General features: G+C 32.5%; 1 protein-coding gene across 4 annotated transcripts in view; it reads left to right on the top strand.

The window, feature by feature from the left end:
- LOC148598035 (uncharacterized) overlaps window positions 1-27,837 on the top strand; it is a 40,252-nt gene continuing 12,415 nt past the window's right edge. Inside the window, exons 1-7 of one of the 4 annotated variants that reach the window (XM_088560067.1) lie at window positions 1-83; window positions 6,133-6,289; window positions 9,778-9,863; window positions 14,925-15,084; window positions 17,295-17,358; window positions 22,569-22,660; window positions 25,814-27,105. In XM_088560067.1, coding sequence (XP_088416193.1) covers window positions 14,969-15,084; window positions 17,295-17,358; window positions 22,569-22,660; window positions 25,814-27,105 — 1,564 coding nt within the window. In that variant the 5' untranslated portion in view covers window positions 1-83; window positions 6,133-6,289; window positions 9,778-9,863; window positions 14,925-14,968. Of the gene's footprint in view, window positions 84-6,132; window positions 6,290-9,101; window positions 9,224-9,528; window positions 9,686-9,777; window positions 9,864-14,924; window positions 15,085-17,294; window positions 17,359-22,568; window positions 22,661-25,813; window positions 27,106-27,837 lie in introns of those variants that run through there. The other 3 variants (XM_088560070.1, XM_088560068.1, XM_088560069.1) reach the window with 3 other exon arrangements.

The following is a 27,837-nucleotide window of genomic DNA, read 5'->3' on the forward strand; positions in this document are numbered from 1 at the left end:
CGTGAATAATAAAGTTAACTTCCTGTTTTGATTTTTTTATCGAGGGTTTGTTTACTTGCCGAAATTCTTTCATTACGATGCAGGTACGTACAGTGCATTCAATTATTCAGCTTGCTTTATCTAGGGATACATTTCTCCTTCATGCGTCATATTTTATCTGACCATCTTTTGTCTTTGGACGGTAATGTAACGCCCGGTATGTTTAACAGAAAGTGGGTTTTGTGAAATCAAACTGACTCATAATACAGGTGTGGGTACAGGTAGAAGAATAGCATCTGCCCTTTTAGAGTCCAAATAATTAAACGGTCTTGGAATCCTGTGAACAATTAACTTGGAATGAAAATTTGGAACATAGGGAAATCGTAGAATAGTCCATGGCATTGGCAGGGAGGGTCCAACCACCCACCCCTTCATCAACTTCATGATAATTTCCATTTGCCTTTATACCTCCCATTACCGAATCAATTTGTTGCCAATTAATATTCTTGAATTAGTTTTCAATATAAACCTATATTTGCATCCCACTGACACCAAAAGTCAAGATTTTTGTGACCCAATTGTTCAAGCATCTTAAGTCTTCCTAGGAAGGTGAAGAAGTTAAAATATGTAGGTATCATCATGTAGCTCAATGTCTCAGCTTTTCAATGGTACCATGAAAGTTGTAATAACACTTGGGATTTAGGAGTAAAATGATAATTACAACATGTACATTTTGTACATGTATGTACCCCACCCCACAAAAAATCGTTTCAATTGACATTTTTTTCAGTAAAAGAATGACTTAATTATATATATATTGATGCTACATATGTGTACATGTATCTATTTTCAGTTGTTGGGAATGGAAGGGGCCAGAAAATGACCCTTTCGTTTAAAAGAAATTTACTTGTATATGATTTGTTAACAAATGGTCCTTTCAAAATGATAATTTTTTATAAAACCTGCCCATTTTTGCAAATTTTACTTTTTTTGCATATCATTTTGAAAATGAAAGCAGATTGATGATTAATGCAAATTGATCAAATGTTCAGTATTTCTATATCTACATGTACTTTTGTTGCAAATTTCATTAAAATCTGTTGACCCATTCTTGGAGTTATGGCCCTTGAAAGTGTCATTTTTAGCTCACCTGGCCAAAGTGAGCTTATGCTATCACTTGGCATCCGTCGTTGTTGTCCTCATTGTGGACAAATTTTTAAAAAATTCTTCTCTGAAACTACTAGACCAACTGGATATAAACAATGGCATGATTGTGCACAAAATGACCATTGGGATTTATGATCTGTGAAAAAAAAAACATGGCCGCCATAACTAAAAAAAGAACATAGGGGTCAGGAGGCAGTTTTTGCAAATATTTCAAAAACTTACCTTAAGCAGAATTTTTGTGGTGTGATATTGTTCAGTATTAATGATTCATGGGACCGAACAGATTATGCCTAAATTTTCAAAACGATTTGTCAACAGATGTAGGAGTGATGGCTCCAGAAACAATTTTTTTTTTCTCATGTACAAATTTGAAAATCTTCTTCTCTTCAACCATTTAAGTCATTTAATGAAAATAAGCATATTGGTTCTTTAGTGTATTGTGCTCGAAATGACTTGTGATTTTAAATCTGTGAATAGATATGGTTGCCTATACTAAAAATGGAGCATAGGGATCGGAAGAAAGTTTTTTGAAAATAATTCAAAAACTTGCCTTTAGCAAAATTCTGATTCAGGTCATAAAGTGCTGTGTAAAGGATTTCCTCCATTTGACAATTCAGTAATTTTAATTTATCCTGTCTCATTCCTCAAGTTTTTAAAATAAGGAAATGGAAAACCAGGTGAGCGATTCAGGCTCTCTTGAGCCGCTAGTTATCAGTTTTTGTCTATTATTTAGAAAAAGAAACCAGATTGATGATTATTGCAAATTGATAAAATGTTCAGTATTTCAAAATCTATTTTTTGGTTCAAATTTCAGAAAAATCTATTGACCATTCTTGGAGTAATAAGGTCCTTGAAAGTCAAGTGTTTTATTACATTTTTATCAGTTTTTGCCTGTTTTTTAGAAAAGGAAAGCAGATTGATGATTAATGTAAATTTGAACAATATGTACATGTATGTTAAAGTATGTAAAGATCTGATGATTGGTGCAAATTTGGGGAAATGTGTTGATTTTTTACACTTTTAGCATGTTATTCAGTTCATCATTAAAATTTAAATAATTAAATATACATATGTAATGATGATTCATTTTTGAATGTTCATTATCATGACAAATGTCATCTGTGCAAATTTAGTCAAAGGTGTTTGACCATTTTTTAGGTTTTGCATTTATTCAAATTTTCAAAGCTATTAAATCAGGTCAGGAATTCAGGCTTTTAAGAGCTTCTTGTTACTAATTGGTAACCATCTCTGTGAATCTTATATAGGTTGCTTTTTATTCTGTAGAATTGCCAATTGATACATTTTAATTTTCTGAGTTTAATTTTATCTCTTATGTCACTTTGTGGTGTTAGTTTGAGATATGAAATGTCTGCCATACATTGTAGGATGTCCAATTACAATCTATTAATCTTGGGAGCTCTGCCATACATTGTAGGATGTCCAATTACAATCTATTAATCTTGGGAGCTCTGCCATACATTGTAGGATGTCCACAATTACAATCTATTAATCTTGGGAGCTCTGCCATACATTGTAGGATGTCCAATTACAATCTATTAATCTTGGGAGCTCTGCCATACATTGTAGGATGTCCACAATTACAATCTATTAATCTTGGGAGCTCTGCCATACATTGTAGGATGTCCAATTACAATCTATTAATCTTGGGAGCTCTGCCGTACATTGTAGGATGTCCAATTACAATCAATCTGTTAATCTGGGGAGCTCTGCTACATTGTAGGATGTCCAATTACAATCTATTAATCCTGGGAGCTGTGCCATACATTGTAGGATGTCCAATTACAATCTATTAATCTTGGGAGCTCTGCCATACATTGTAGGATGTCCAATTACAATCTATTAATCTTGGGAGCTCTGCCATACATTGTAGGATGTCCACAATTACAATCTATTAATCTTGGGAGCTCTGCCATACATTGTAGGATGTCCAATTACAATCTATTAATCTTGGGAGCTCTGCCATACATTGTAGGATGTCCAATTACAATCTGTTAATCTTGGGAGCTCTGCCATACATTGTAGAATGTTCAATTACAATCTATTAATCCTGGGAGCTGTGCCATACATTGTAGGATGTTCAATTACAATCAATCTGTTAATCTGGGGAGCTCTGCTACATTGTAGGATGTCCAATTACAATCTGTTAATCTTGGGAGCTCTGCCATACATTGTAGGATGTCCAATTACAATCTATTAATCCTGGGAGCTCTGCCATACATTGTAGGATGTCCAATTACAATCTATTAACCTTGGGAGCTCTGCCATACATTGTAGGATGTCCAATTACAATCTATTAATCCTGGGAGCACTGCCATACATTGTAGGATGTCCAATTACAATCTATTAATCTTGGGAGCTCTGCCATACATTGTAGGATGTCCACAATTACAATCTATTAATCTTGGGAGCTCTGCCATACATTGTAGGATGTCCAATTACAATCTATTAATCTTGGGAGCTCTGCCATACATTGTAGGATGTCCACAATTACAATCTATTAATCTTGGGAGCTCTGCCATACATTGTAGGATGTCCAATTACAATCTATTAATCTTGGGAGCTCTGCCGTACATTGTAGGATGTCCAATTACAATCAATCTGTTAATCTGGGGAGCTCTGCTACATTGTAGGATGTCCAATTACAATCTATTAATCCTGGGAGCTGTGCCATACATTGTAGGATGTCCAATTACAATCTATTAATCTTGGGAGCTCTGCCATACATTGTAGAATGTTCAATTACAATCTATTAATCTTGGGAGCTCTGCCATACATTGTAGGATGTCCAATTACAATCTGTTAATCTTGGGAGCTCTGCCATACATTGTAGAATGTTCAATTACAATCTATTAATCCTGGGAGCTGTGCCATACATTGTAGGATGTTCAATTACAATCAATCTGTTAATCTGGGGAGCTCTGCTACATTGTAGGATGTCCAATTACAATCTGTTAATCTTGGGAGCTCTGCCATACATTGTAGGATGTCCAATTACAATCTATTAATCCTGGGAGCTCTGCCATACATTGTAGAATGTTCAATTACAATCTATTAATCTTGGGATCTGTGCCATACATTGTAGGATGTCCAATTACAATCTATTAATCTTGGGAGCTCTGCCATACATTGTAGAATGTTCAATTACAATCTATTAATCTTGGGAGCTGTGCCATACATTGTAGGATGTCCAATTACAATCTATTAATCTTGGGAGCTCTGCCATACATTGTAGGATGTCCAATTACAATCTATTAATCCTGGGAGCACTGCCATACATTGTAGGATGTCCAATTACAATCAATCTGTTAATCTGGGGAGCTCTGCCATACATTGTAGGATGTTCAATTACAATCTATTAATCTTGGGAGCTCTGCCATACATTGTAGGATGTCCAATTACAATCAATCTGTTAATCTGGGGAGCTCTGCCATACATTGTAGGATGTCCAATTACAATCTATTAATCTTGGGAGCTCTGCCATACATTGTAGGATGTTCAATTACAATCAATCTGTTAATCTGGGGAGCTCTGCCATACATTGTAGGATGTCCAATTACAATCTATTAATCTTGGGAGCTCTGCCATACATTGTAGGATGTCCAATTACAATCAATCTGTTAATCTGGGGAGCTCTGCCATACATTGTAGGATGTCCAATTACAATCTATTAATTCTGGGAGCGCTGCCATACATTGTGGGATGTCCAATTACAATCTATTAATCTTGGGAGCTCTGCCATACATTGTAGGATGTTCAATTACAATCTATTAATCCTGGGAGCACTGCCATACATTGTAGGATGTCCAATTACAATCTATTAATCTTGGGAGCTCTGCCATACATTGTAGGATGTCCAATTACAATCTATTAATCTGGGGAGCTCTGCCATACATTGTAGGATGTCCAATTACAATCTATTAATCTTGGGAGCTGTGCCATACATTGTAGGATGTCCAATTACAATCTATTAATCTTGGGAGCACTGCCATACATTGTAGGATGTCCAATTACAATCCATTAATCCTGGGAGCTTTGACATTATGTGGATGTGTAGTACATATACATGTATATTGCACACAGTATGTACATGTAGGTACAATTAGAAATCTGACTGTACATACATTGTACATGTACATTTGTATATGTGCATGTAGCCTGCTGAAACACATACATGTACAATGTAGAAATACACATGTAAAAAAAAAACAACAAAAACTTCTCCATACATATACGTTGCAAGTTTTTTTTTAAAAAAAGATACGACTCCATTAGTTTTTATACTTTGCCACACCACACTTAGTTGAGAGGTATTATGTGATATCCTCAAAAAAGTTGTTGTCTGTTTGTCCACTAAGATTTCTAGGGGATAACTTGAGAACAGATCAATTAGTAATTTTGAAACTGCAGTTTTTAAGATCTATAAAATATAGGTTAAATATATTTTTTGTAAGTTCAATTTTCAACAAAATCCAATATGTAGTTTTTGAGTTAAACATTTTGGACATTTTTGCCATCCCCCTTTTTTCACCATGGTGGAATATCTCATAATGTTCTATTGATACCCCTTTTTTTTTTTACATTTGGCCCTCTAGGGAAATCAAGAGAAACAGGATTTGAACATGAAACAAAAAGAAAGAGTAATCAAGGGAACCAAGATTCTAGTTGAGATCAAAAGAATGTAATCCAGGGATGAAGACCAGACATGGAACATAGACAAACACAACAAAGAACATAACTAAATTTACGAAAAAATGTAAGCAAATGTCATGTCTGGGGTAAGTAGATCTCTACATTTCCAAAATCTAGATCCTTAGATCTACAAAAATAATTTACGTGTAACCATATTCAATTTATATTAACAAGGGGAACAGTTTGGCCAGAGGGTGTAATTTTCATCACTGGACATTTTTTTACAGGTGAAATATTTGTAGACTGATTTTGTACTATAATTTATATCTATTACAGGATGTTTGTGAATGGACATTATTGGAAGGCTGGAGGCAATAAAATGTATTAAATCACCAATGATGAACTGCAGGATAGCTAAATTATAGGATTTACAATATAATTAACCTGTTTCAGTGTTGGTAGTCAAAGTACAGTTGTTGTACATATTGTAAATGTAAGTATGATGTACACATATCATATAATATTTTATTTATTGAACTTATAACATGTACACAATGTACATTGTACATGTACATGTATATAATTGTTCTTGTACATGTACACATACTGGTATGTACAGTTGTACCTAAAATCATATTCATGTATGTACATGTATAAATATATTGATGTTAATGTACTAATGATAAAAAATAGATGTTTCATTTAAACATATACTTTGTTCCCACTGTGTCGCAGGTCCCACTGTGCCACGGTATGACTTAATTAAGAATATGGAACGATGCACATTTTCAGTATTTGTTTTGCTTGACCTAGGGACTACATGTGTAAACTTTGAAATCACATATTTGTCAAGTTTTCTCTAGGACAGGGAAATAAGCTCGAAATGTTTGTGTGATTTTCAGCCATTTTCAGAATTTTCAATGGACATGTTCGGAAAACTGCTGTCAAACTGAATGAAGATGAAATCAGTATTTAAATGTTATCAGAAAACAGTTAACTACCATGATGCAGTGAGACCCCAGTATATACATGTAAGGTACTGGGGGAGGCACTTTTTTCCAGACGACTCACTTATGGAGACCATTCATTCAATTTGTCAGGAGTTTTGACAAACCCTGTGTATAAATTTAAAAATGCACCTGCCATTGTTCACCCCTTGTTACCTGTACCTCATGTTTTAATGGTACAGTCCTTATTACTTTTTTGTATATCTAAGGAGTTAACCATTTGATTTGAGTGGGGCTAGGAAGAATTTTGAATTAAGTAATTTGGAGCGTTGAGTTATAGATCCAGAAACATGTGAAATGGATATTTTTTTCCAATTTTTACATTTTCAATTTTGAAAATCTTGCAATCTGAGACTACTGGATGGATTGTAACCAAACATGGTATGAATGTTTGTTAGGATATCCTTATCGATCTGTGTGTGGAGATTTTTGATCTATCGAAATGCATTGCCACCATTACTAAAAATTGAGGATTTGTGGAAATAACCTCGAAAACCAATGGGTTTAGCCAAATTTTCATGGTGAGATGGACCTACATGTATGCCGAAATTGTCACCAAATCTGTTGATTGATGTTGGGGTTATTGCACTTGAAGAGTAAAAAAAATACTATGATATAATTATTATATTTACGAATGTATGTATCAAATGAAAAGAGGGTAAACAACTAAGATGCTCTCTGTTGATTTAATGATTCTTGTGACAATAGTACAGTAGAGTCAAGAGTCTAGCTTTAGAAAGCAAAAAGACTTCATTAGTATTTTTGACTAGGTGAGGGATTAACGCTCTCTAGACCCTCCAGTTGTTCTTCCTTGAGGTGTCCATTGTAGTGCTGACTAAAAATGACTTTAAGTGCAGGGTAGGAAACTCAATCAAATTCTAGCCAGTCCTGCATACAATTTTTCAATATATTTACTATATATGGCTATATAGATTTTTGCTAAAACTAGCCAGTCCTGCCAAAAAATAGCCAGTCTCGTTCTGGCGGGCAGGCTACTATTTCTAACTCTGTTAAGTGATGCTACTTTTGCCTTTATGAAGTGTGAATCTATTTCAATTTCCTTTTTGTTATTTGCTCTTTCCCAAAAGTGTTCATTTGTAATACATGTATATCTGAAAGATGTTTCTCAGACATCTGTTCATGAAGGTTTGGAGTTTTTCATATTGGCAACTGTCAAACTTCATGTTTCTTCTCCACAAAGCAATACAGATTTTACATTGATATTGTCCTTGTTTTAATCTGCCTTGATTAGCATACCAAAACAAATCTAAGTCACCCAGATGTTTAACAATACTCCCCAGGTAGATAACTAGATGTGAGATTTTGAAATTATGTATTACACTGCACCTATTTCTGTATTGTTGATCTTGTTGATTCAAAACCTGCTTAGCTTTTTATCAGTGTACATTGTACATGTGAATGTATGTTGAAATTTATACTGTCAATGTAATACATGCATGTACATGTAAAAGGCATGTACACTTTTCTGTAACAGATTTTGCAGAACTCTGTTGGAGGGAACACTTCTGCTAAAACAATATGTTTATAGCATCTTATAAATGTATGACCGGCATATCTGCCCCTCATGTAACAGGGCGGATTCAGGCGAGGGCTAGGCGGGCATGCGCCCCCCTCTAAAAGTTGCAAAGCATGGGTTGTCATTGGTAGATTTAGGCAGTTTTAGGTTGAAACTTTAATTTCTCGCTAATTGTACCACAAGATATCTACATTGCAGACAATCTAGAAGAATATTTCAAAAATTTAACATAAAAAAATTTTAATTGTGTGCCCACCCCCCCTCTCCAATCTAAAATCCTGGATCTGCTCCTGTATTAAAAATATCTTAGCCATTTGTTAATTTCACTTTTTTGCCTTCAAAGGAGGGAGTGGGACATAATTTTGTTGATATACATGTATATATAAATACTATTGAATCATTTTACTAATTTTGAATTGTTACTTCTTGTGATCATGAAGGGATGAACTTATCCCAATGTCTTTAATGTAAAGAAAACCCTGCTACTTCCTCTGTACAGACCAGATGTAATAAGGAATTCTTTAATTATAAATCTTGAATTCAGATTTTTAAACCATATACATGTACATGTAGCTTAAAAGGCTATAAATAACTGCAAATGCAAAAATATGAAATACATGTACATGTATTAAATGGATGAATTGAATTTATTGATATGAACCTTATACTGATATGGAAGGTGTGATAAACATAAATTGCATGCATCCTTTATCAAGTTGCCTTTTAATAATTTGAAAAGCAGGAAGTAAATTAATAATATACAATATTTGTAAAAATAGACAATGAATGCTCTTAACAATTTTCTGTTGTTAGCAATCATGGGATGGGGAAGTTATCTTTTAACATCCCTTAAAAGGATGCAAGTGATTACTTGACCATATTGGTAAGCCCAGACTAAAAACAAATTTTTATTTGCCAATTATTTGCCTGAGTAGTTAAAAAAAAGTTGGGTTGGTAGGTATATATGTATACATGTATATAAAATTGTACATGTACATGTAGGTAAATATGTTTCTCTCCGATATCTAAAGTTAAATTTTTCAAAAGATTGATTTTAAGATGTGTATTACAGTTGTACTGTGATTACTAATATTTTTTTAAAATTTATGATGTAACACCTACTAATGAGATCAACTTAGCTGCTAAAGTATTACTTCTCTAGAAAATGTGGGGGAGAGAGAGTATTGATGGGTTAGTCTGACTATGGCTGTCAAACTGTTTTTTAATGCTTGCCTAATGTTTCTTTTTTAAACTAAGGGTAAAGTTACACATAAAGAGAAGAAAATTACCATAAAGTAGAGGATGTGTATAGATGTATAGGGGAATGTTTACGTTTTAATCACAGGTCAATATAGCATGTAGTAGAACAGTTTCCATGTTATAAGAGATTGTTTTTTGGTGTTGTTTTATAGTGGAAATTATTTCTTATATTTGTAGGTGAAAAGGTCAACGCATTGTGTAAAGAAAAAACTGCAGCATTAAATATACTGAAATGATTGGAATTTATCTGCATTTACAGCAAGGTATGTAACATATGCTTAATTATGTCCCCCATTTTTGTGGGGAGGCAAATTGTCTTTGCCTTGTTTGTCTCTCTGTCTGTCTGTCACACCTTTGTAGCCACAACTCCTCAGAAACTATCGCACCATTAAATTTCATGAGACGTTATACATGTACATGTAGGTATATGTAGATGGATATAATATTTTAGTTAATTGTGCATATTGCCAGGATATTATGATCCAGCTTCACAATATTTTTTTTTTTTTTTTTTTTTTTTTTTTGAGAAATCTAATTTTATGTAGATTCTGTGGGGAATAATAAAAATGGGTCTCATTTTTGGCTGGGTGCTGTATTTGGTCTGTACAGTCAAACTATGTTAAGTTGAAGTCAAACCGACCAGGCAAAAATGTTCGAATTATCCAAGGTTCGAGTCATCGGAGGTACAGTATAACCTGGAAATAGTTTGGTTGATGAATGTTTCTGGATTTACATCATTTGTTATGCTTGTACATGAACATGTACTTCACTTTACTGGTTATTTCATGATGTTTTGTGTTATGTATTGGAATATATTTTTTTGTGTGTTGTACATGTATATCCTTTTTTTAAATACTGTTTTGTAATAAAGCAATCAGTTTTCCAACCAATTACATCAGGGTTAATTAACCATGGAGTCCAATTGATGGGACTGATTGAAAACCTAGAATTATCAAAGGTTTCAATTCATCAGAGTTCAATTCATCCAAGATAAAATTGTATTGGAGTAAGGGGAGTTTTGCTTGGATTTTGAAATTAGTTCTAGATATCAGTGATTTGGACTCTTCAGAGTTCGACAAATCGAGGTTCAGGTGTACAACATTTTTTTTACTGCCCGTTACACTACTGTATGGGGAAAGCTCCCCATTCTATGGTACATGGCGGGAAGGGGGTATGGGTATTTTGAAAGGGGAGGAAGGGGGAATTAGTTTTAGAATATTTGAAGATGTGAAGAAAAGTATTAAATATAATTAAAAATAACTGCTAAAGTGTTGAAGAATTTAAAAATGGGAAATTTTATCTGATGATGCAAGTATTTTGACATAGAGTTGGATGGGGATTTTCCTATGGGGAATTATTAATAGGGAACAATAGGGAATGGAGGGATGATACATGTATGTTCTACGTGTGTTTCTTGTTTTTATGAAAACAGGAAATTTACATGAAATCATAGATTAGCATTGTACATTACTCAGTTTCTGATTCAAGAGCAGGGTCTCGTTACAAGACTATGCAGGTCATATACATTAGCAGGGCCCAAAATTTATACATATTAATTGCCAGTTGTTTAATCTGGTTCCTAATCTGGTACCCTGGTCAATATCATAAGCAGCGCAAAGGTAGCTAAAATGTACCTCTTTTAAATATCATTATACACATGTCTATTTGTGTTTTTGCTTGTATTAGAACAGGAAGTTTACATTAAAAGATGAAATGATCAGTTGGCTTTGAAAATAAAGAATCCATAGTTAAACATGTTTAAAGTTCAAAGTTCAAGGGGAAATGTTTCAAATATTAAAACAATTTATTTCATGAGGGGAAGTCCCTTTCCCATGAATACTGTAAATGTATTAATTTTCACTATTTTCGTGGTGGACTGGAAAGCATGAAAAAATATTATCCGCAAAATTGATTTTATCACTATGTAACGCTTGTGTTTGTTTTTTTAACTGGGAATATGTTCACTTGACTGAATCCTCGAAAATAAATATAAAATTATAAGTACATTTGATTGGAATCCATTTACATGTGCAAATATTGGATAACAATTTATTCAGTCTAGATTAGTGTTTGGATACTCTGGTTCAAAATACATTTAAACTAGTATGAAGTGAATTGAAAAAAAGTACCTGAATTACGTAGGGTTAGATTGAGACATATTTCGTTGTATACTGTAAATTGTGAAATTTCACGGCAGTTTTATTTTCATTAATTTCATAGTAAGATGCTTTATACTATTACTAAAATGTGGTGAATATTTCCTATAAAGAATATTATGATACACTTAGAGATATGATCGAGAATTTAAAATTGTGCTTAATCAGATTGATAGCAAAAACTGGTGTCATATGATATTTTGACCCTTGCTTTTCAGAACCAAATACATAAACATGTACATTGTACATGTATGTCTATGATTGAATTCTGGCAAAAAGATGTATATTTTTACAATATATTTATAAATCTCTTGTATTACAAACTATGGTAACGGTCCAATGTGTTTTTTGTTCAGTGTAATTGATGATTGTGTAAAATTTAAAAGGAAATCCTGTTTAGTTAATGATGTAGCTGCTTGTTTTGGTGACAGTGAAATTAACATTCAGATAGAATTTAATTTTTTTGTAACGGGCTTTCTGATTGGTTGTTTTTTTTTAGACAAACCAAGTTACTATGAAAGTATTATTGTTCGTGAGGTAACATATTGCCAGGTTTCATGAGTTTGTTAAACCATGAAATTTGGTTCAGTATGAAAAGGATATTTCACATTCATTTGTATATTAGATTAGTCAAATCCAGGAATTTAAGAATCAGTGAACTTATGTTATTTCCCTAAACCACGAAAATTGGGATGCATAAATAAAATTACATGTACTTCAACAGTATTTTGTGTGTCTACATGCAGCTTTGTACATATTTACATGTACATTTGTACTTCATTTTAACAGTCTAATTTGTATGATATGTAATAGTTATCATGCCTGTGTTTGATTTATCATATAGGCCAAAAATAGAAATATCTTTGTTTCCTGTTCATGATCAGTTCACTTTTTATCGGGTCATTTTGCTTTTAAATTATTTAAAATGAAAAAAATGTTAGTTAGACACAAAAATTTGATACAGTTTTTTTGAAGAAAAATGTTTACAAATCAGTTAAAGAGATGTAGGGGTTGGTCTGGGGAAAATTTTTTTTTTTTTTTTACAGCTGGCCATATCTAAGTAGTTTTTTTTAGTAGAAAGTAAAGAACAGATTTAATCTGTAGTACTACATACATTCATTTGTATATGAGGGCATGATATTTTGGTTGGCCAGGGAATGAGACTTTGATTCCAATGAAAAACACTTCCCAAGGGAAATACAGTTACTGCACATGTTAGTTTTATCTTTGGTATGAAACAAGATTATCACTGCCTATCAAGCAATTGGCTCTAAATATAAAAACGATAACGAACTGTGATCATGTTTATACATTAAGCAATAAAGCAAAAGGAAGAAATTGTATTGAAGGGAATTTTTGCCTTATTTTTACATTAGTCTGTTTGTGCATGGTGCTACTTGTAACATTTTAAGTAGCTGTCTTTGTAAGAATCATGCAAAATCTGAAAAATGTGATTCACCCCAAAAAAGGCTACATATTTTTTTTTTTGTAATTAAGTTGATTATTTGGTCTATACTATGAAATGTGTGTAATTATTCATTCAAATCGGCCTGCTCTTAGGAGATAATCAACATTGAAAATCCAATAGATTCTATTGTATTTGAGTGTCATTTACAGAGTTATCTCCCTTAACTTTGAAATCTACAGTGTATTCTATATAATTGTTATCTCCTAAGAGCACGGATTATATGAAAAACCGAATGATAATTTCTGTTTACCATGTTTCAAACAAAATATGAAAAATAAAAAAAATGTAGGCTTTTCACCCATGAATCACATTTTGCATGATTCTTAGCTGGAGTACTTCTTAACTGGAAACCTGATTCTGAAAAAAAAAAAAAAAAAAAAAAAAACTGAATAATTGCATTAATTTGTTATTAGTTAATATATCTGCTTAAGGAGGTAGACTTAGCGTAAGGGACATAACACTACAAATCAGTGATATGTTTGTATCATATGCAATTTCATCAAAGTCTTTTAAGGTTCCCTTTGAAACAGAATGATATCTGTCCAGGTTACTTTGATGCTTACATGATGTTGGTATAAAATGGTGAATACAAAGGTTCCAATGATTTGTAAGAGTTGCGTCCCTTACCCTAAGTCTACATACTACCTTAAGTTAAACATGTTAGACTTTACACAGTATTTATATACACATTGAAGATATGCACCTCCTTTTGTGGACATATTTGATTCACATTGATAACAGTGATACAGATCCATACATGTACATGATATCCATGATTTTACTATCAATAAACACTAAAAATAGAGAGAGAAAAAAAAACAAGTATTGAATTGACTTCTTTTCTCAGGTTTTTATTTTTCTTCAATTTTTCAAAACGATTGTTGTACATATGTACATGTACATGTTGTACATATATACATGTAATATATGATGTATATGTTATAGAATGTATGAAATTAAAAATCCATTTTTCTCCCTGTCTAAGAGGGTTATTAAATATGCATATGGTTGTAGTCTATCAATCAACAGCTTCTCAATATTTCTTTTTATCAAGATTTCTTCACAAGTCTTGAATTAATATATTTTTTCACTTTTGATGGGAAAATTAATATTTTAAAATGTACTTTGAAGCTTGATTAATGAAATTCCAATTTTTTCCATATTGATTCAGGAATTGAATTTGAGAAATACTTTCACTGGCTAAATTTGGCAAGAACCGAAAAACTCCATTCGTTAAATCTTACATGTAGTTCAATCAGTTATTTTTAAACTAACAGTATCCAACAAGCAAAGTTAAGCAAGGAAATAATTTCTATTTAAAACAAGTACTGTCTTTAAAAAAACAGATAGCTGAGGCAGTAAAATTTGTTCTTTTTACTTAAAATTCTCTACATTACATTCAGGAAATAACACATGGCATGCAATTTTAATTTTCAATGCAGTTTTTTCAAATATCACTAAGTTATCAATATTTGGCTAAGCGGGAAGCAGAGTTGTGATCAGGTGACTTGTGTTTCCATGGAAGAATGTCTTTAAGGTCAAAGGGTAAAAAACAAAACTATACCGACTGTGTCTGAAAATGGTAAAAAAATTTAACTGGATTTAGCAAGTATTTCCTCTTAAGTTCAATCATTGTTGATTGGAGAAAAATGTATGTACAGGTACATTTTATTCTATACTCATTTTCCCATCAATTTCAGATTTCTAAACATTGATCAGAGAATGTAATCCAGGAACTAGGAAGATGACTGTTGCCCTGACAACCACTTTGTTGTCTCAGTCTACTGCAGCAGCTGTTGGTGGACTGGTTACCTGTGTTGTTCTCTTTGTACTGGTACTCCTTTGTGTCTGTGGAGACAGGTATTTAAATTGCCAATTACCAAAATGTCACTTTAAATAAGGAATATGGTAAAATATTTAAGTCAAACAAGTATTAATTTAGAAACGAAAAATTGTGGCTTATTTGATTTGTTTTATATCCACTTTGAAGCAGAATTCTGCTTTCCCAAATCTTAATTTTACTGATTGGTAATTTTGAACATGAGAAAATAGTTAAATTTACAATAATTTTATTTGTTAATCTTTACAAAATGGGTTAGACACAAGTTTTACCAACTTATGAAGTATTCTTTCATTAGTAATATACAATAAATAAACTAGAATATTATAGGTATATAATGGAATCAGGTCCAGAGAGGTCATATTGTTCATTTTTTTTTTAAATAATGATTTGTAAATTATGAATAAGCTAAGAGAGAAAATTTTGATGGGTACATGAAGGTCATACATTCAAAAACGGGTCTAGAGAAGTCATGTTAATTTCTGAAACTGATAATTTATAAATTTTGACTCAAGGAAAGATTTTGATCCATACCTGAAGTTCATTTATTCCAGTACAGGTCCTAGAGAAGTCATATTATGTTCAATTTCTTAAACTGATAATTTATCAATTTTGTCTAAAGAGAAAGTTTTGATCCCTACATGAAGCTTCTATATAATCGAGAGCAGGTTCTAGAGAAGTAAAATTATGTTCAATTTCTTCAACTAATAATTTATAAATTACAACTTAAGAAAAGTTTTGATAGGTATATGAAGGTCATCGATTCAAAAGTAGGGCCATGAGAAGTCCCGTTGTGTTCATTTTCACAACCGAATGATAAATAAGGACATGAGAAAAAGAAGTTTTCCGAAAGCTACATGTACATGTACATGAAGAGTAGGTCCTATAGAACATGTAGAAGTCAACCTTTCTTCAATTTTTTCAAACTTATAACTTTTTTTCTCAGTTAGGACTTGAGAAAAAGACTTGATGATATGTAAGATAGTCTTAAAGAGTAATCAAGGGAACCAAGGTTATAGCGGTAATCAAAAGAATGCAATCCAGGGACAAAGACCAGACATAGAAAACAGACATACACAACAAAGAACTTAAAGTAACTAAAATCATACATACAAAGTAACAAAAGCAAATGAGCAACTCAGACTCCACTTAAAACTGGGAGCATGGACCAGGTTCACCAGTAGGGAAAGCGTCCTCTGCTTTTCTAGAAACACCTCCCGAGCGCTCATAAAAAGTCAAGTCCGGGGTAGACAAACAAGGAAAGGGAAACTATGACTATAAATTATTGAATAGAAGTACTTAGTTCCTGACAATAATTTGATTGTGAAGTATACTAAGTGTCCATATTTTATAAACAGGAATATTTCATTTGACATTAGATCGATCTGCACTTTACCAACTGAGTGAAGTTCATACATGTACTTTTTTCTGTTTCTGTATAAGTATCATACATATACACATACTTCGTACTTTTTTTGTTCCACTCATATCCTCTTTCTAGTTACTTGTGTTTAAATTCACTGATTTTTTAATTCATTTTTGTCCGGGTTGCAATTGTGCAAATCAGTGTATAAAATGGTGAATGTCAATTGGGTATGCGGGTGGGTGGGTAAAATATTTTCATAACATTTTTTTCTCAACAACTATGAATTATATCAGCTAGATATTTGGTTTGCAACTTCAATATAGGGTCCAATATCATGGGGTTTAATGTGAGGTTAATACCGTGTGTGACATGCAAGTACTTGTATGTTAACATATGAATTCTTACAATAGAGATTAGGCTAAAGGAGAGTCGGTTTCGCTGATTTCTTTGTCGAAAACTAAGAAAATGTAAAATGGTAGAAAATCTCATGCATAAATTTAATCACCTCCTGGTGGAGTTAATAACCATTGGCTTAAATGTGCATGTAGAATGAGAAAAGGCAGCTTAATATTTGTTAAAATCTACTAAAATCGAGACAAATTTTTCAAAATAATCTCCCCTTCTCTAAACTCCCTTAAAATTTTCTGACTACAGCTTGGTAATCATGATCTGTTTATTATATATAAATGCTGTGATTATGTTTATAACTGATCAAAGTTTGTATGTGATTTGGTTAGTAGTACCATACTATATCACTGTTAGTGATAAGACCCATGTTACATGTATATCTCTTTCTGTACTGGAGCATGACCAGGTGTGCGACTTCATGTTTTAGAAAGAAAAATTTAACCATTTTTATTTTAGCAAGAAGACCAAGCAGGGTGAAGTAGCTGATTCTGGCATAAGTGTAGGTGGTACTTATAAAAGAGTAAGAACACTTCATTCTTGGTTCAGCATCGCTTGCTGCACATGTACTGGCTTATACAGGGGATTATATTGGTGACCAGAGCCTAACCTAGAGGGAGAAATGGGCATTAACTTCTCCTCCTTGTTTGTGCTCACTTCTCCTATTTGTCTTTGACAGGGAGAAGTTTTTGTAAAAGGTTACATAGATAAAAATTTCAGTTTTGTTACTTTGTAACCCCTCCTTGTCATTGATGTCTAGGTTAGGTACTATTGGAGGGCAATCTTATCAAAATTGAGTTTTCAATGATGCTTTCCCAGTGTCGTTTGCTTGTAAAAGATCTGAGATTATATTGGTGTAGGTTGTTTCAGGAGTTTGATAAAATAATAGATAATTAAATGTAAGTATTTGTAAGAATCAGGCAAAATTGGAAAAATCAGAAACATGCATTACAAAACCCCACTGATATGACAATGTAATATTACTTAAGGATACTTTTTATCTATCTGAAAAGACCATTGTTTGATCTCTGCATCACTGGCTTTGCACAGAAGTTTTTTCAATGGAATGTTAGAAGAATGAGGTTTTTGACAGAGTTATCTGCCCTTGAAATGTTCATTTTAGTACATTTCAATAAAATTATAACTCAATGGTCCAACATGATATTGAAAATCTTGTCTGATTTACTTGATTCTGATGGTGCAAATAGTCAAATTACACTATCAAAATGATGGTTTTTTTCATACCATGTTTCACATACTGCCTGATTCTTACAGGAACCGACACTTAATTTGAGATATTGAAGAAACTAAATGTTACTGTAGCCATGATAAGTGCTGTCATCCAGGCCTGGGTTTCATAAAAAATATCTCAGGTTGAGAATTTCTTCCAAGTCCTGAGTTTTTCCTCAAATCTTCAATTTCAAGTGATCTCATTGGTAGTAATTTGAGTTGAGGGAAGGTTTGAGCTTTTTTTATGAAACCAGAACAGATTTAACAAGGATATGGAACTCCTTCTATGCACAAGTTAAATCTTTAAGCAATCTCAGCACAAGTTAGTATTTTTGGTTATTTACAGTATCCAATTGATTATCCTATTTATTATACAGATTTTCTCAATAATTTAACGCTATCTTCATGTCAATTTTAAGTTCTGTGATCAATAGATTGCTTTTCAAAATTATCAGTAACATCAAATGAACTAAATGTCACAGTAGAAAAGTGTTAAGTTGGGAGAAAGAGAGTGAAATTATATAATTATTGCCAAGGGAAGATTTGACATTTCAATGTTATAGATGTATGTCTGTATGTCTGTGATGAAACCATAGGGATTTGTGAATTGATTTAAAGAGCAGGTGCAGTGATTGGGATTAGAGGGAGGCCATAGGCCATTTATCACACTCCAGCTGAAAATGTCCTATTAAAATCAAATGTGTTTGTAAAGAATGTGAAAGAAAGACCCATTGAAATCCTGAAGATCATTGAAAATGGCCAATTATCAAATTCTTGACCCAAACACTGCTGATGGTTAAACAGTTAAATTATCTTTAAGGAAACTCCTAATGCAACTTTAAGTATCTGTCTTTGTAAGAATCATGCAAAATCTTAAAAATGTAAAACACCCCAAAAAGGCTACGTATTTTTACTTTTTTAATTAAGTTGTTTTATGGGTCTATACTATGAAATGTGTAATTATTCATTCAAATCTGTCTGCTCTTAGGAGATAATCAACATAGAAAATCCAATAGATTCTATTGTATTTGAGTGTCATTTACAGAGTTATCTCCCTTAATTTTTAAATCTACAGTGCATTCTATATAATTGTTATCTCCTAAGAGCACAGGTTATATGAAAAACCACATGTTAATTTCTGTTTACAATGGCAATGCAAACAAAATATCAAAAATAAAAATGTGTAAGCTTTTTACCCATGAATCACATTTTGCATGATTCTTAGCTGGAGTGCTATTTAAGCAGAATGTTTTTAGGGAAAGCATCTTGAAATTCAAATTTTGATCAGATTGTATGGAATGCATGAGGTATCATATCAAAACTGACATTTTTACATGGATTATTTACTTCTGTAGTTCACATTTAATATCTTTGCTAGTGATGTAGTACATGTATTTGTCTGTTTTCTTTCAATACTGTATATAGATATATATATATATATATATATATATATATATATATATATATATATATATGTGGAAGTCTTTACATGGGTTTCATGTTTTGCTCGTTTCACAGTCTTGAAACTATTCTCTATAGTGGAGATTAACCAATTTATTTTTTAGGATGCTGTAAACATACTAAATTTTTCACTACTTGTACTGTTGTGGTGGATAGAAAATCACACAAAAATAGTTGATTTTTAACACCATATAATGGTAATCATTTTTGAAAACCATGAAAATTGATACCAGATAAAATGTTCACTTGTGAGATTCGGGAAAAATTAGCAGATGCAAAATTAATATGTTTACAGTAATCATTTTCATGTTTAAGTGTGTCGATTCAATTTTCCTTCCTATTTTATAATGCAACACTCTCAAATCAAACAGGTTTTCTAAAATAAAAGGTCTTAATCACTGCAATAAGTTTTAACCATTTTTTTTTTTGCACAACAAGAATTGTCACAAAAAAATAAGTTGGTTTGCGATAGATTTTGTCAATTAGATAAAAATAAACAAACAGAAACTTAGAAAAGACAATCACTGAAATTCAACCTCACCGATAGGTTTGACCACTAAAGCACTAAATTTAAAAGCAGTGAAAATAACCAACTTTAAAGGAGAATATCCAAGGAAGACGATAATGAAGTTAGGGAAGTGGGGGAAATGCCCATGAGCCAACAGCTGGCAATAACATTGTACTTACTAAATTTCTGATATTTAGATACTACTAGTTCCTATATAATACTGTAGGACCTAGGGTAAGGGACACAACCCTTAAAAATCATTGGAATGTTTGTATTCAGCATTTTACATTAATCTTAAGTAAGCATCTAATTAACTTGGATTGATTTTATTCTGCTTCAAACGCAAGCTTGAGAGGCTTCGGTGAAATTGAATATGATACAAACATATCACTGATTTCATGAGTTATGTCCCTTACCCTGGGTCTACTCTTAATGAATTCAGATTAAGATTGTTGGATTGGTTGAAATTTGAGAGCTAGATGAGGAAGGATTTGTGGAAAATCTAAATTTCAGGTCTTTTATGAAACTGATGTTACATGTATGACCAAAACATCAATGCAAAGCAAAGCATTGTTTGAGTTTTTTGTTATTTTTACCTGCACCACCCAACAGGGAATTTTGGTATACTACCCCTTCTGTACATCCTCCATCACATTTAGGAGGTAACTTGTTTGTGCAATCTGTAACGAAAATAGTAACAATCCACTATTAACCAACTCAGCACAGTGTTAACACACATTTAGAAGATGTGCACGTCCTACTTTGGACAAATTTAAAAAATAATATTCAATATGAATTTTTGACCTATTTAACTTAGCCATTTATTTTTTCAGCAGTATATGCTATCTTTTGTACTTTACATTAGGTAACTTGTAACCTACACTGTAGTTTTTTTTTACTTTCAGAGTGTTTATATTTGAACATACTTTACTGCTGACAAATATATGATGGTGACATAGGTTCAGGTCTTCTTAGGCTTTTTCAATTGTTTGATATACCTCAAGTCCAATGCAAGTAATTCCTATGGAAGAAATATAAATGACACATCTCTTAAGGAGGTAGACCAAGGGTAAGGGACATAACTCTTGAAATCAGTGAAATGTTTGTATCATATTCAACTTCACCCAAAGCCTATCAAGCTTTCATTTGAAACAGAATGAAATAAATCCAATTACTTTGATGCTAACATGAGATTGATATAAAATGTTTTAAACAAACGTTCCAATGATTTGTAAGAGTTATGCCCCTTAGCCTAGGTCTGCCTCTTTAAATATGACACTGATGCACACATTATTACACAAGGTGAATAGGACTATTATGGCATAGTGCATATTGATGGTTAGAAGCATAAATGTATAAGGCCATGAAAAAATGTATCTCTGTTTCTTGTTACTTGACCAACCTTAGTTTTTGCCATGACCCTAGCTAAGTAATTTAAGGAGGTAGACCTAAGGTAAGGGACACCCTTACCCTGGGTCTACTTCCTTAATCAGCAAACTGAAAGTAAAAAAAATAACTAAAACTCGGTAAATTTTATGGCACATGACCATAAAAATTTTAGACCAAGACTTATGATTACGGAAGACTAAAATTGGTAGTCATTGCTACTCCAATGAACTTCTCTTGTCAGAATATCATTTATGTTCAAATGAGAATTAGAATTGTAACTGATATTTATTTCATATAATCATTGTTGTGGGGGAGGGTGGCTAATAAGTTCTATTAATAACACAGTGAGGGGGGTAATAAGTTCTATCAATAGCACATACTTTTGTATTTCTTTCATTTTTTTTTTAATTTTTAGTTTATTGTCAATTTTTTTTGGGGGGGATGTTGTTGTGTTAAGGAGTTTGACAGTAGGCTTTTTATTGACTATTGACATAATTTTTTTTTTTTTTTTTCGCTATTAAGTAATAATTTTCTTTTTTGTAACATGCTTTCTGATTAGTTGGTTCTTTATGAGCATACCAAGTTATACATGTTATTTTTAACTCGCTTTGGTACTGTGATGGTAATCGATTGGTCGACACTTTGCTATTTGAATAATCCCAAAGTAACATTTTGATAACGAACAAATTCTTAATACTTGGATTTGAATTAAAAATTTTTTGAAATCAAATTGTAAGTGATGTATCCAATTTTTGAACAAGTTATATGAAATAACACAGTTTGCACAAATTAATTCATTTTAAAACGGCCTTGCTGTTTATAAGTTTAAACTGCTGCAAACCATGTTATTTTGTATAATCTGTTGAAATCGTAGAAACATTTCTTAATTAATCTATATTAAAAAAAAAACAATTTAATTTTTTCTTGGCTACAAGGTATGAATGACAGAAAAAATTTTGTAATTCAATTTTGTTTTAATTATTTTATTTTATACAATCATTTCACAATTATTTTATATGTAGTTGAAAATTTTGAGACATTTTATATCCATGTAATATGACCATTCATCTTGTTTGGTTGATTAAAAAAAAGTAGAGAATGACCTTCCGTTCTCAACAACTATTTTTTCTCTTAATTTTTTGCAGGAATCTGTGGAACCCAACCAGGTACAAATACGAGTTGATCCAACCACCCCTTCAATAGAAAATGGTCAAATCCCTGCTGAATCTGGGTCAAGGTAAATTGATACCCTTCCTATAGGGAGTGGTCATAAAATTTAGTGTATATAATTTTTTTAAGACATTTTTTAGAAACTTAAACTTTAAAAGTAAGGGGCCATAAACATGCATTTTCCCGATGTCCAGACAATAATTTTATTGTTATTTATTATTTGGTCCTATATCATAATTTTTTTATTGGATGCGTTATGAAAAATATGTGCCTGCTTTTTTTTAATAAGATTTCAGGTACCTTTTACAGTTTCTGAGTTAAAGGGGTAAAGGGGCCACTCCCCAAAAAATCTTAACTTTTTTATTTTGATCCAATTTTGAATTTATTTCTGTTGGATTCCTTATGTGTCAAAAACTAATATTGTGTCCACACTTGCCCCAACTGTTCAGGGTTTGACTACTGCGATTGTATCATGCTGCAATCTATGAAGCTTTTTTTAAATTCAATAAGTACATGTCCATATAAAATTCAGACACTGCAAATAGAAGAAGTGATACAAATTGCAAAAAAAATACACCATACGAACTATTTTTTTTCTATCTCCATATGCTGTGCTCTTGCATAACTATAATTATATCTATATTCAGATCTGTAGTGTATAGAAAACAATGCATTCATTTCCAATTCATCAAACTAAATGAAAAATGATTATTCTCACTGAGTCCCAATTTACAACATTTTATACAACTTTCATCAAAATGAAACTGCAGAATGATTAAGGAAGACTGGTGTTGTGGTGAATGCAGTACCTGAACCGGTCCGTGCAACAAAAATTGCGATTGATCATCAATCACAGATCAGTTTCTGGACAGTTATCGATCCGTCAAACCGATCCATTTAACTGGTGATCGCATCACGTGACCACAGAGCATTCACTGTATTTTACGGTTTTTATTGTTTTCTTTGACAATTTTACGCATATTTACGTAATGTAATAGATTTAAACATCAATTTATACTTTTATTTTACATCTATTTTATTTCAAACACGTCCTACGTCATTTTACATAACAAAACTGCGATCAGATCGGTCACCAGTCATCGATCTGTCAGCAATCAATCAGTCAACGGTCATCGATCCGTCAAATTGTTGCGCGGATCAGTTCATAGACTGTAAGAAATACATGTGAAAGTTGAATTGGTGCATTTATGACATTCGTGACTCTTCCCTTTTTTGATTGTTTTTAAAGACTGCCATCTGAAAAATAAGAGTAATGCATTTGTGAACAATAGCCACATTTAAAAGGTAAAAAGGAACTAAATACAAATAAAATATTAATAAAATGTAAAAATGTTGAAAAATACGCCCTTTTTACGTTTTATTCACATTTTATTTGTATTGATTTCCTTTTTACCTTTTAAATGTGGCTATTGTTCACTAATTCATTATTCTTATTTACATTTAATCTGAGCCACCTCACAACATATATTATTTTTACCTAGACAAAGTTGATAAAAAATGTATCGACTTAATACACTGCACAGGTTTCAGAACAATACCCCTCTACTTTATTTTAACAAATTAAAAAAAATCATGTATTATTAAGTCTCTTTGAAATTATTTTAAAATAAAAGAAAAAAATTGAGAAACCATATTGTTAAAAAGCATTACTGTGAAAGTACTATTTGTTCGTGGGGTACCAATTTTTGTTGTTTTCGTGAATTAGCCAAACAACGAAATTTGGTTCCCAACGCAAAGGAGATTTCCATTGATGTGTATACCTAAAACCTCAAAATCACGAATTAAAGAATCCACAAATTTGTGTTTCTTACCTAATTCTCGAAAATTGGTATTGATGATTGAAAGAGCTTTCACAATATTCATTTTATTTATGTCATTGTATATAGATTTATTTGAAGGGGAGGATTGCAGTCAGATAGTCAATGCAAAAATATTTATAAAGGTTGTAAATCTATCATAGAAGTGTGTTTTACTTCCCTTTTATGAAACTGAAAATAATTGTTTTCCTCATCTCTGTATTTATCTCTTCGTAGATATAGTAATTATTCATGACATCACAAGGACTGTCCCTTCCGGGGAGAACAATCTGTCATGAAGAGAAGGCCAGTGACCATGGGATTGAATATTTGTTCAATTCTATTTCTAATTCAGTTCTATATTTTGCCATTCAATTTTTTTTCACAGCACTTTAAACAATGGTGGGGGCTAGGGTCAAAATTTAGAACATTTTCAAATTGTATATAGAGAAGCCATGGAATGGCCAAAAAAATGCTGCATGACCTATGTTTTGAAAGCTGCAAAAGACAACTTGGTCCATGAACCTTAAAAAGTAATTCATAAAACTGCTTGATTACTAAAGGTTTATTCACAAGGGGCATCACTTAAAATATGGATTTGCATTGGAAGCAATGGGAGTTTTTTTACTGAATTTATTCCTAATACTGTGAAAGTATTGTTGTTCGTGAGGTACCAATTTTCATGGTTTTTGTGGGTTGAGTAAACCTCGAAATATGGTTCCCAACAAAAAGGAAATTGCCCATTCAATTGTATGAAAGAATTGTCAAATCCACGAATTCTAGAATCTACAAACTGATAATTTTTCCCTAAACCACGAAAATTGGTACCCACGAGCAAATATGCTTTCACAGAAACAGGCTTTATTCATGTTTTACAAGACCTAAGAGAAGTAAGTTATTATTTTCCATTTCCTGTTAAAAAAATTAATGTTTTCTAAGAACATTGAAACAATTCAAAGGCTTTTATACCTCCTATATTTTGATGTATATGTACTAGTGTTTGATCTGATTTAAAAAAAAAATATCATATTTTTAAAGAGTAATCAAGACAATTAAGGTTATAGCAGTAATCAAAACAATGTAATCCAGGGACAAAGATCGGACATGAAAAACAGACAAACACAACAAAGAACATAAAGTAACTAAAATCATACATACAAAGTAACAAACGCAAATGAGCGACTCGGACTCCACTAAAAACTGGGAGTATGGACCAAGTGCACTGGTAGGGTATGACTGTCAATATACAATGTATTTGTTCTGTCTATTTGAAACAACCTCAAAGCTTGTGATGCACATTTGGATACAAACATATCACTGATTTCAAGAATTGTGTCCCTTACCCTTGGTCTACCTCCTTAATCTATTTGCATCCAATAAAGAAGTGTCAATTTATTTTTTAGAAGTTCTCATAGAAGTTCAGGCTCATCCCCACAGCCTGGTGGACAACGTGAGCTTCCTGCACCACCTACGGTTCCACTTAACTCCTCAATTCATACTCCAGAAGAGGATGATCAGGATTATGACCATTTGACAACATCAAACAATAAAATAATCAAGAAAAGGGCTTCCAATTATGATCATATTAAAGTGTCCCCAGAGGGCAAGGTCGAAGTTGAAGAACACAAAGACAAGGTCACTGAACATTTTTACAGTGAAGTGAAATCCAAAAAAAAATCTAATGAAGAAATAAAAACTGATTTGCCCTCTGCTGATGCAGATAAATATGTAGAGGAAGATGAAGGAGATTATGACACTTTAAATGAAGGAAGTGATGGTTCAGTAGAGGTCAAAAAGTCATCAACTAAAAAGGTCAAAAGTGTTGAAGACCCTTATTCAAAATTGAAAGATGAAGATTCCGGGGGCAGCTTTAGTGACATTGACCCTTATTCTAAGGTCAAGGATGATCCCTATTCAAGGTTAAAAGATGACCAAGAGTCTGAGTCAGGGCACAGTTTTAATCCATATTCTAAAGTAAAGGATGATCCATATTCCAAAGTTAAAGATGATCCTTATTCTAAAGTAAAGGATGATCCACCATATTCAAGAATGAAGGATGACCCTTACTCAAAGGTTAAAGATGATCCATATTCAAGGGTCAAAGATGATGACCCTTACAACAGGGTTGATGATGAAGGTGATTCAAGTAGTCAAATTGATGACCCATACAATAGAGTGAACGAAAACAACATGGAAGATAGTGCTTCTGGAACTTCTAAAGTGATCGATGCTTATGCATCAGTTGAACCAAAGTCTGTTGGGACTGGTCAGGTGACGCGCATCAATGTCACAAACAATACACAAGTTTCTAGAAAAGGTGAAGAATTTTCAGTGGTGGAAAGTTCATCAAATGAATATGCAGTAGTTATGAAATCAAGGTCGGAATCTACTCCAACACCAACTCTACAAAATCAATTCAATTTTCGATCGCAAGAGACTGATCCATACACACTACCGCCAGAACCACCTCGGAGGTATAATGACTATGCAGAACCAGACGATGCTATTCTTGGTGGGTCAAGTTCACAAAGGTCATCACTTGTGCAAACAAGTTCACAAAGGTCATCTTTAGTTCAAAGTAGTTCACAAAGGTCATCAGTAATTCAAGTCAGTTCACAGAGGTCATCAGGAGTACAAAATGGTGTAGATTTAGTGTCACCTGATCAAACAGGGCCTTCTGTTATAGGAGCAGCAGGTTAGTTTATTAACATAAGGCAACAAAATAATGATTACCAAAAAATTAATACAGCAAGCCTGTAACTTGAAAACTTTAAAAACTAATTAAGTCTGAGAAAATTCTTAATTTGTAACATGATTAATTTCCAAGACTTTGATTGGAGTTAAATTCGTACCATGAAAGTTAAGAATATTATCAGACTTAAGTATTTATCATGTTTTGTGGCACTAGGGCCGGTATTTTGTAATTTTGTATACAATTTTTTATATTAATCATGTTAATGTCACATTAAACACTTTTTTCCCATACATGTACATATACTTGGTTAAGCTACATGTATGTTCTTTAAAAGGTTATCATTAAATTCTTATAACTATAACTGGACCGTCATACTACTGCCTAATTGAAGCAGCCATTTTGCTGTTGACTAACCCAAATCTGAAACTAGACATATGTACAAGATATTTCTTGAATTCATGAACAGACACCATGTGAAAAGAATTATTTTCCAGAATAACAATCAGAATATTTCTTGGTTAACAGGGAACATTTTTTTGTGGTGCCTTTGTATGGTTTGTCACCATAGATATACCTCTCTTATAATTTCTTCTCTTACCGGTTATCAGGGTAGGAAACTCACTCAAATTCTAGCCAGTCTTGAATATAATTTTTCAGTATATTTACTATATGGCTATATAAATTTTTGCTAAAATTAGTCAGCCCTTCCAAAAAATAGCCAGTCATGGACTG

Source organism: Perna viridis, chromosome 14 (genome assembly GCF_037379345.1).
Source record: "Perna viridis isolate PV_CMFRI_1.1 ecotype Kerala chromosome 14, ASM3737934v1, whole genome shotgun sequence".
Taxonomy (NCBI): Eukaryota; Metazoa; Mollusca; class Bivalvia; order Mytilida; family Mytilidae; genus Perna; species Perna viridis.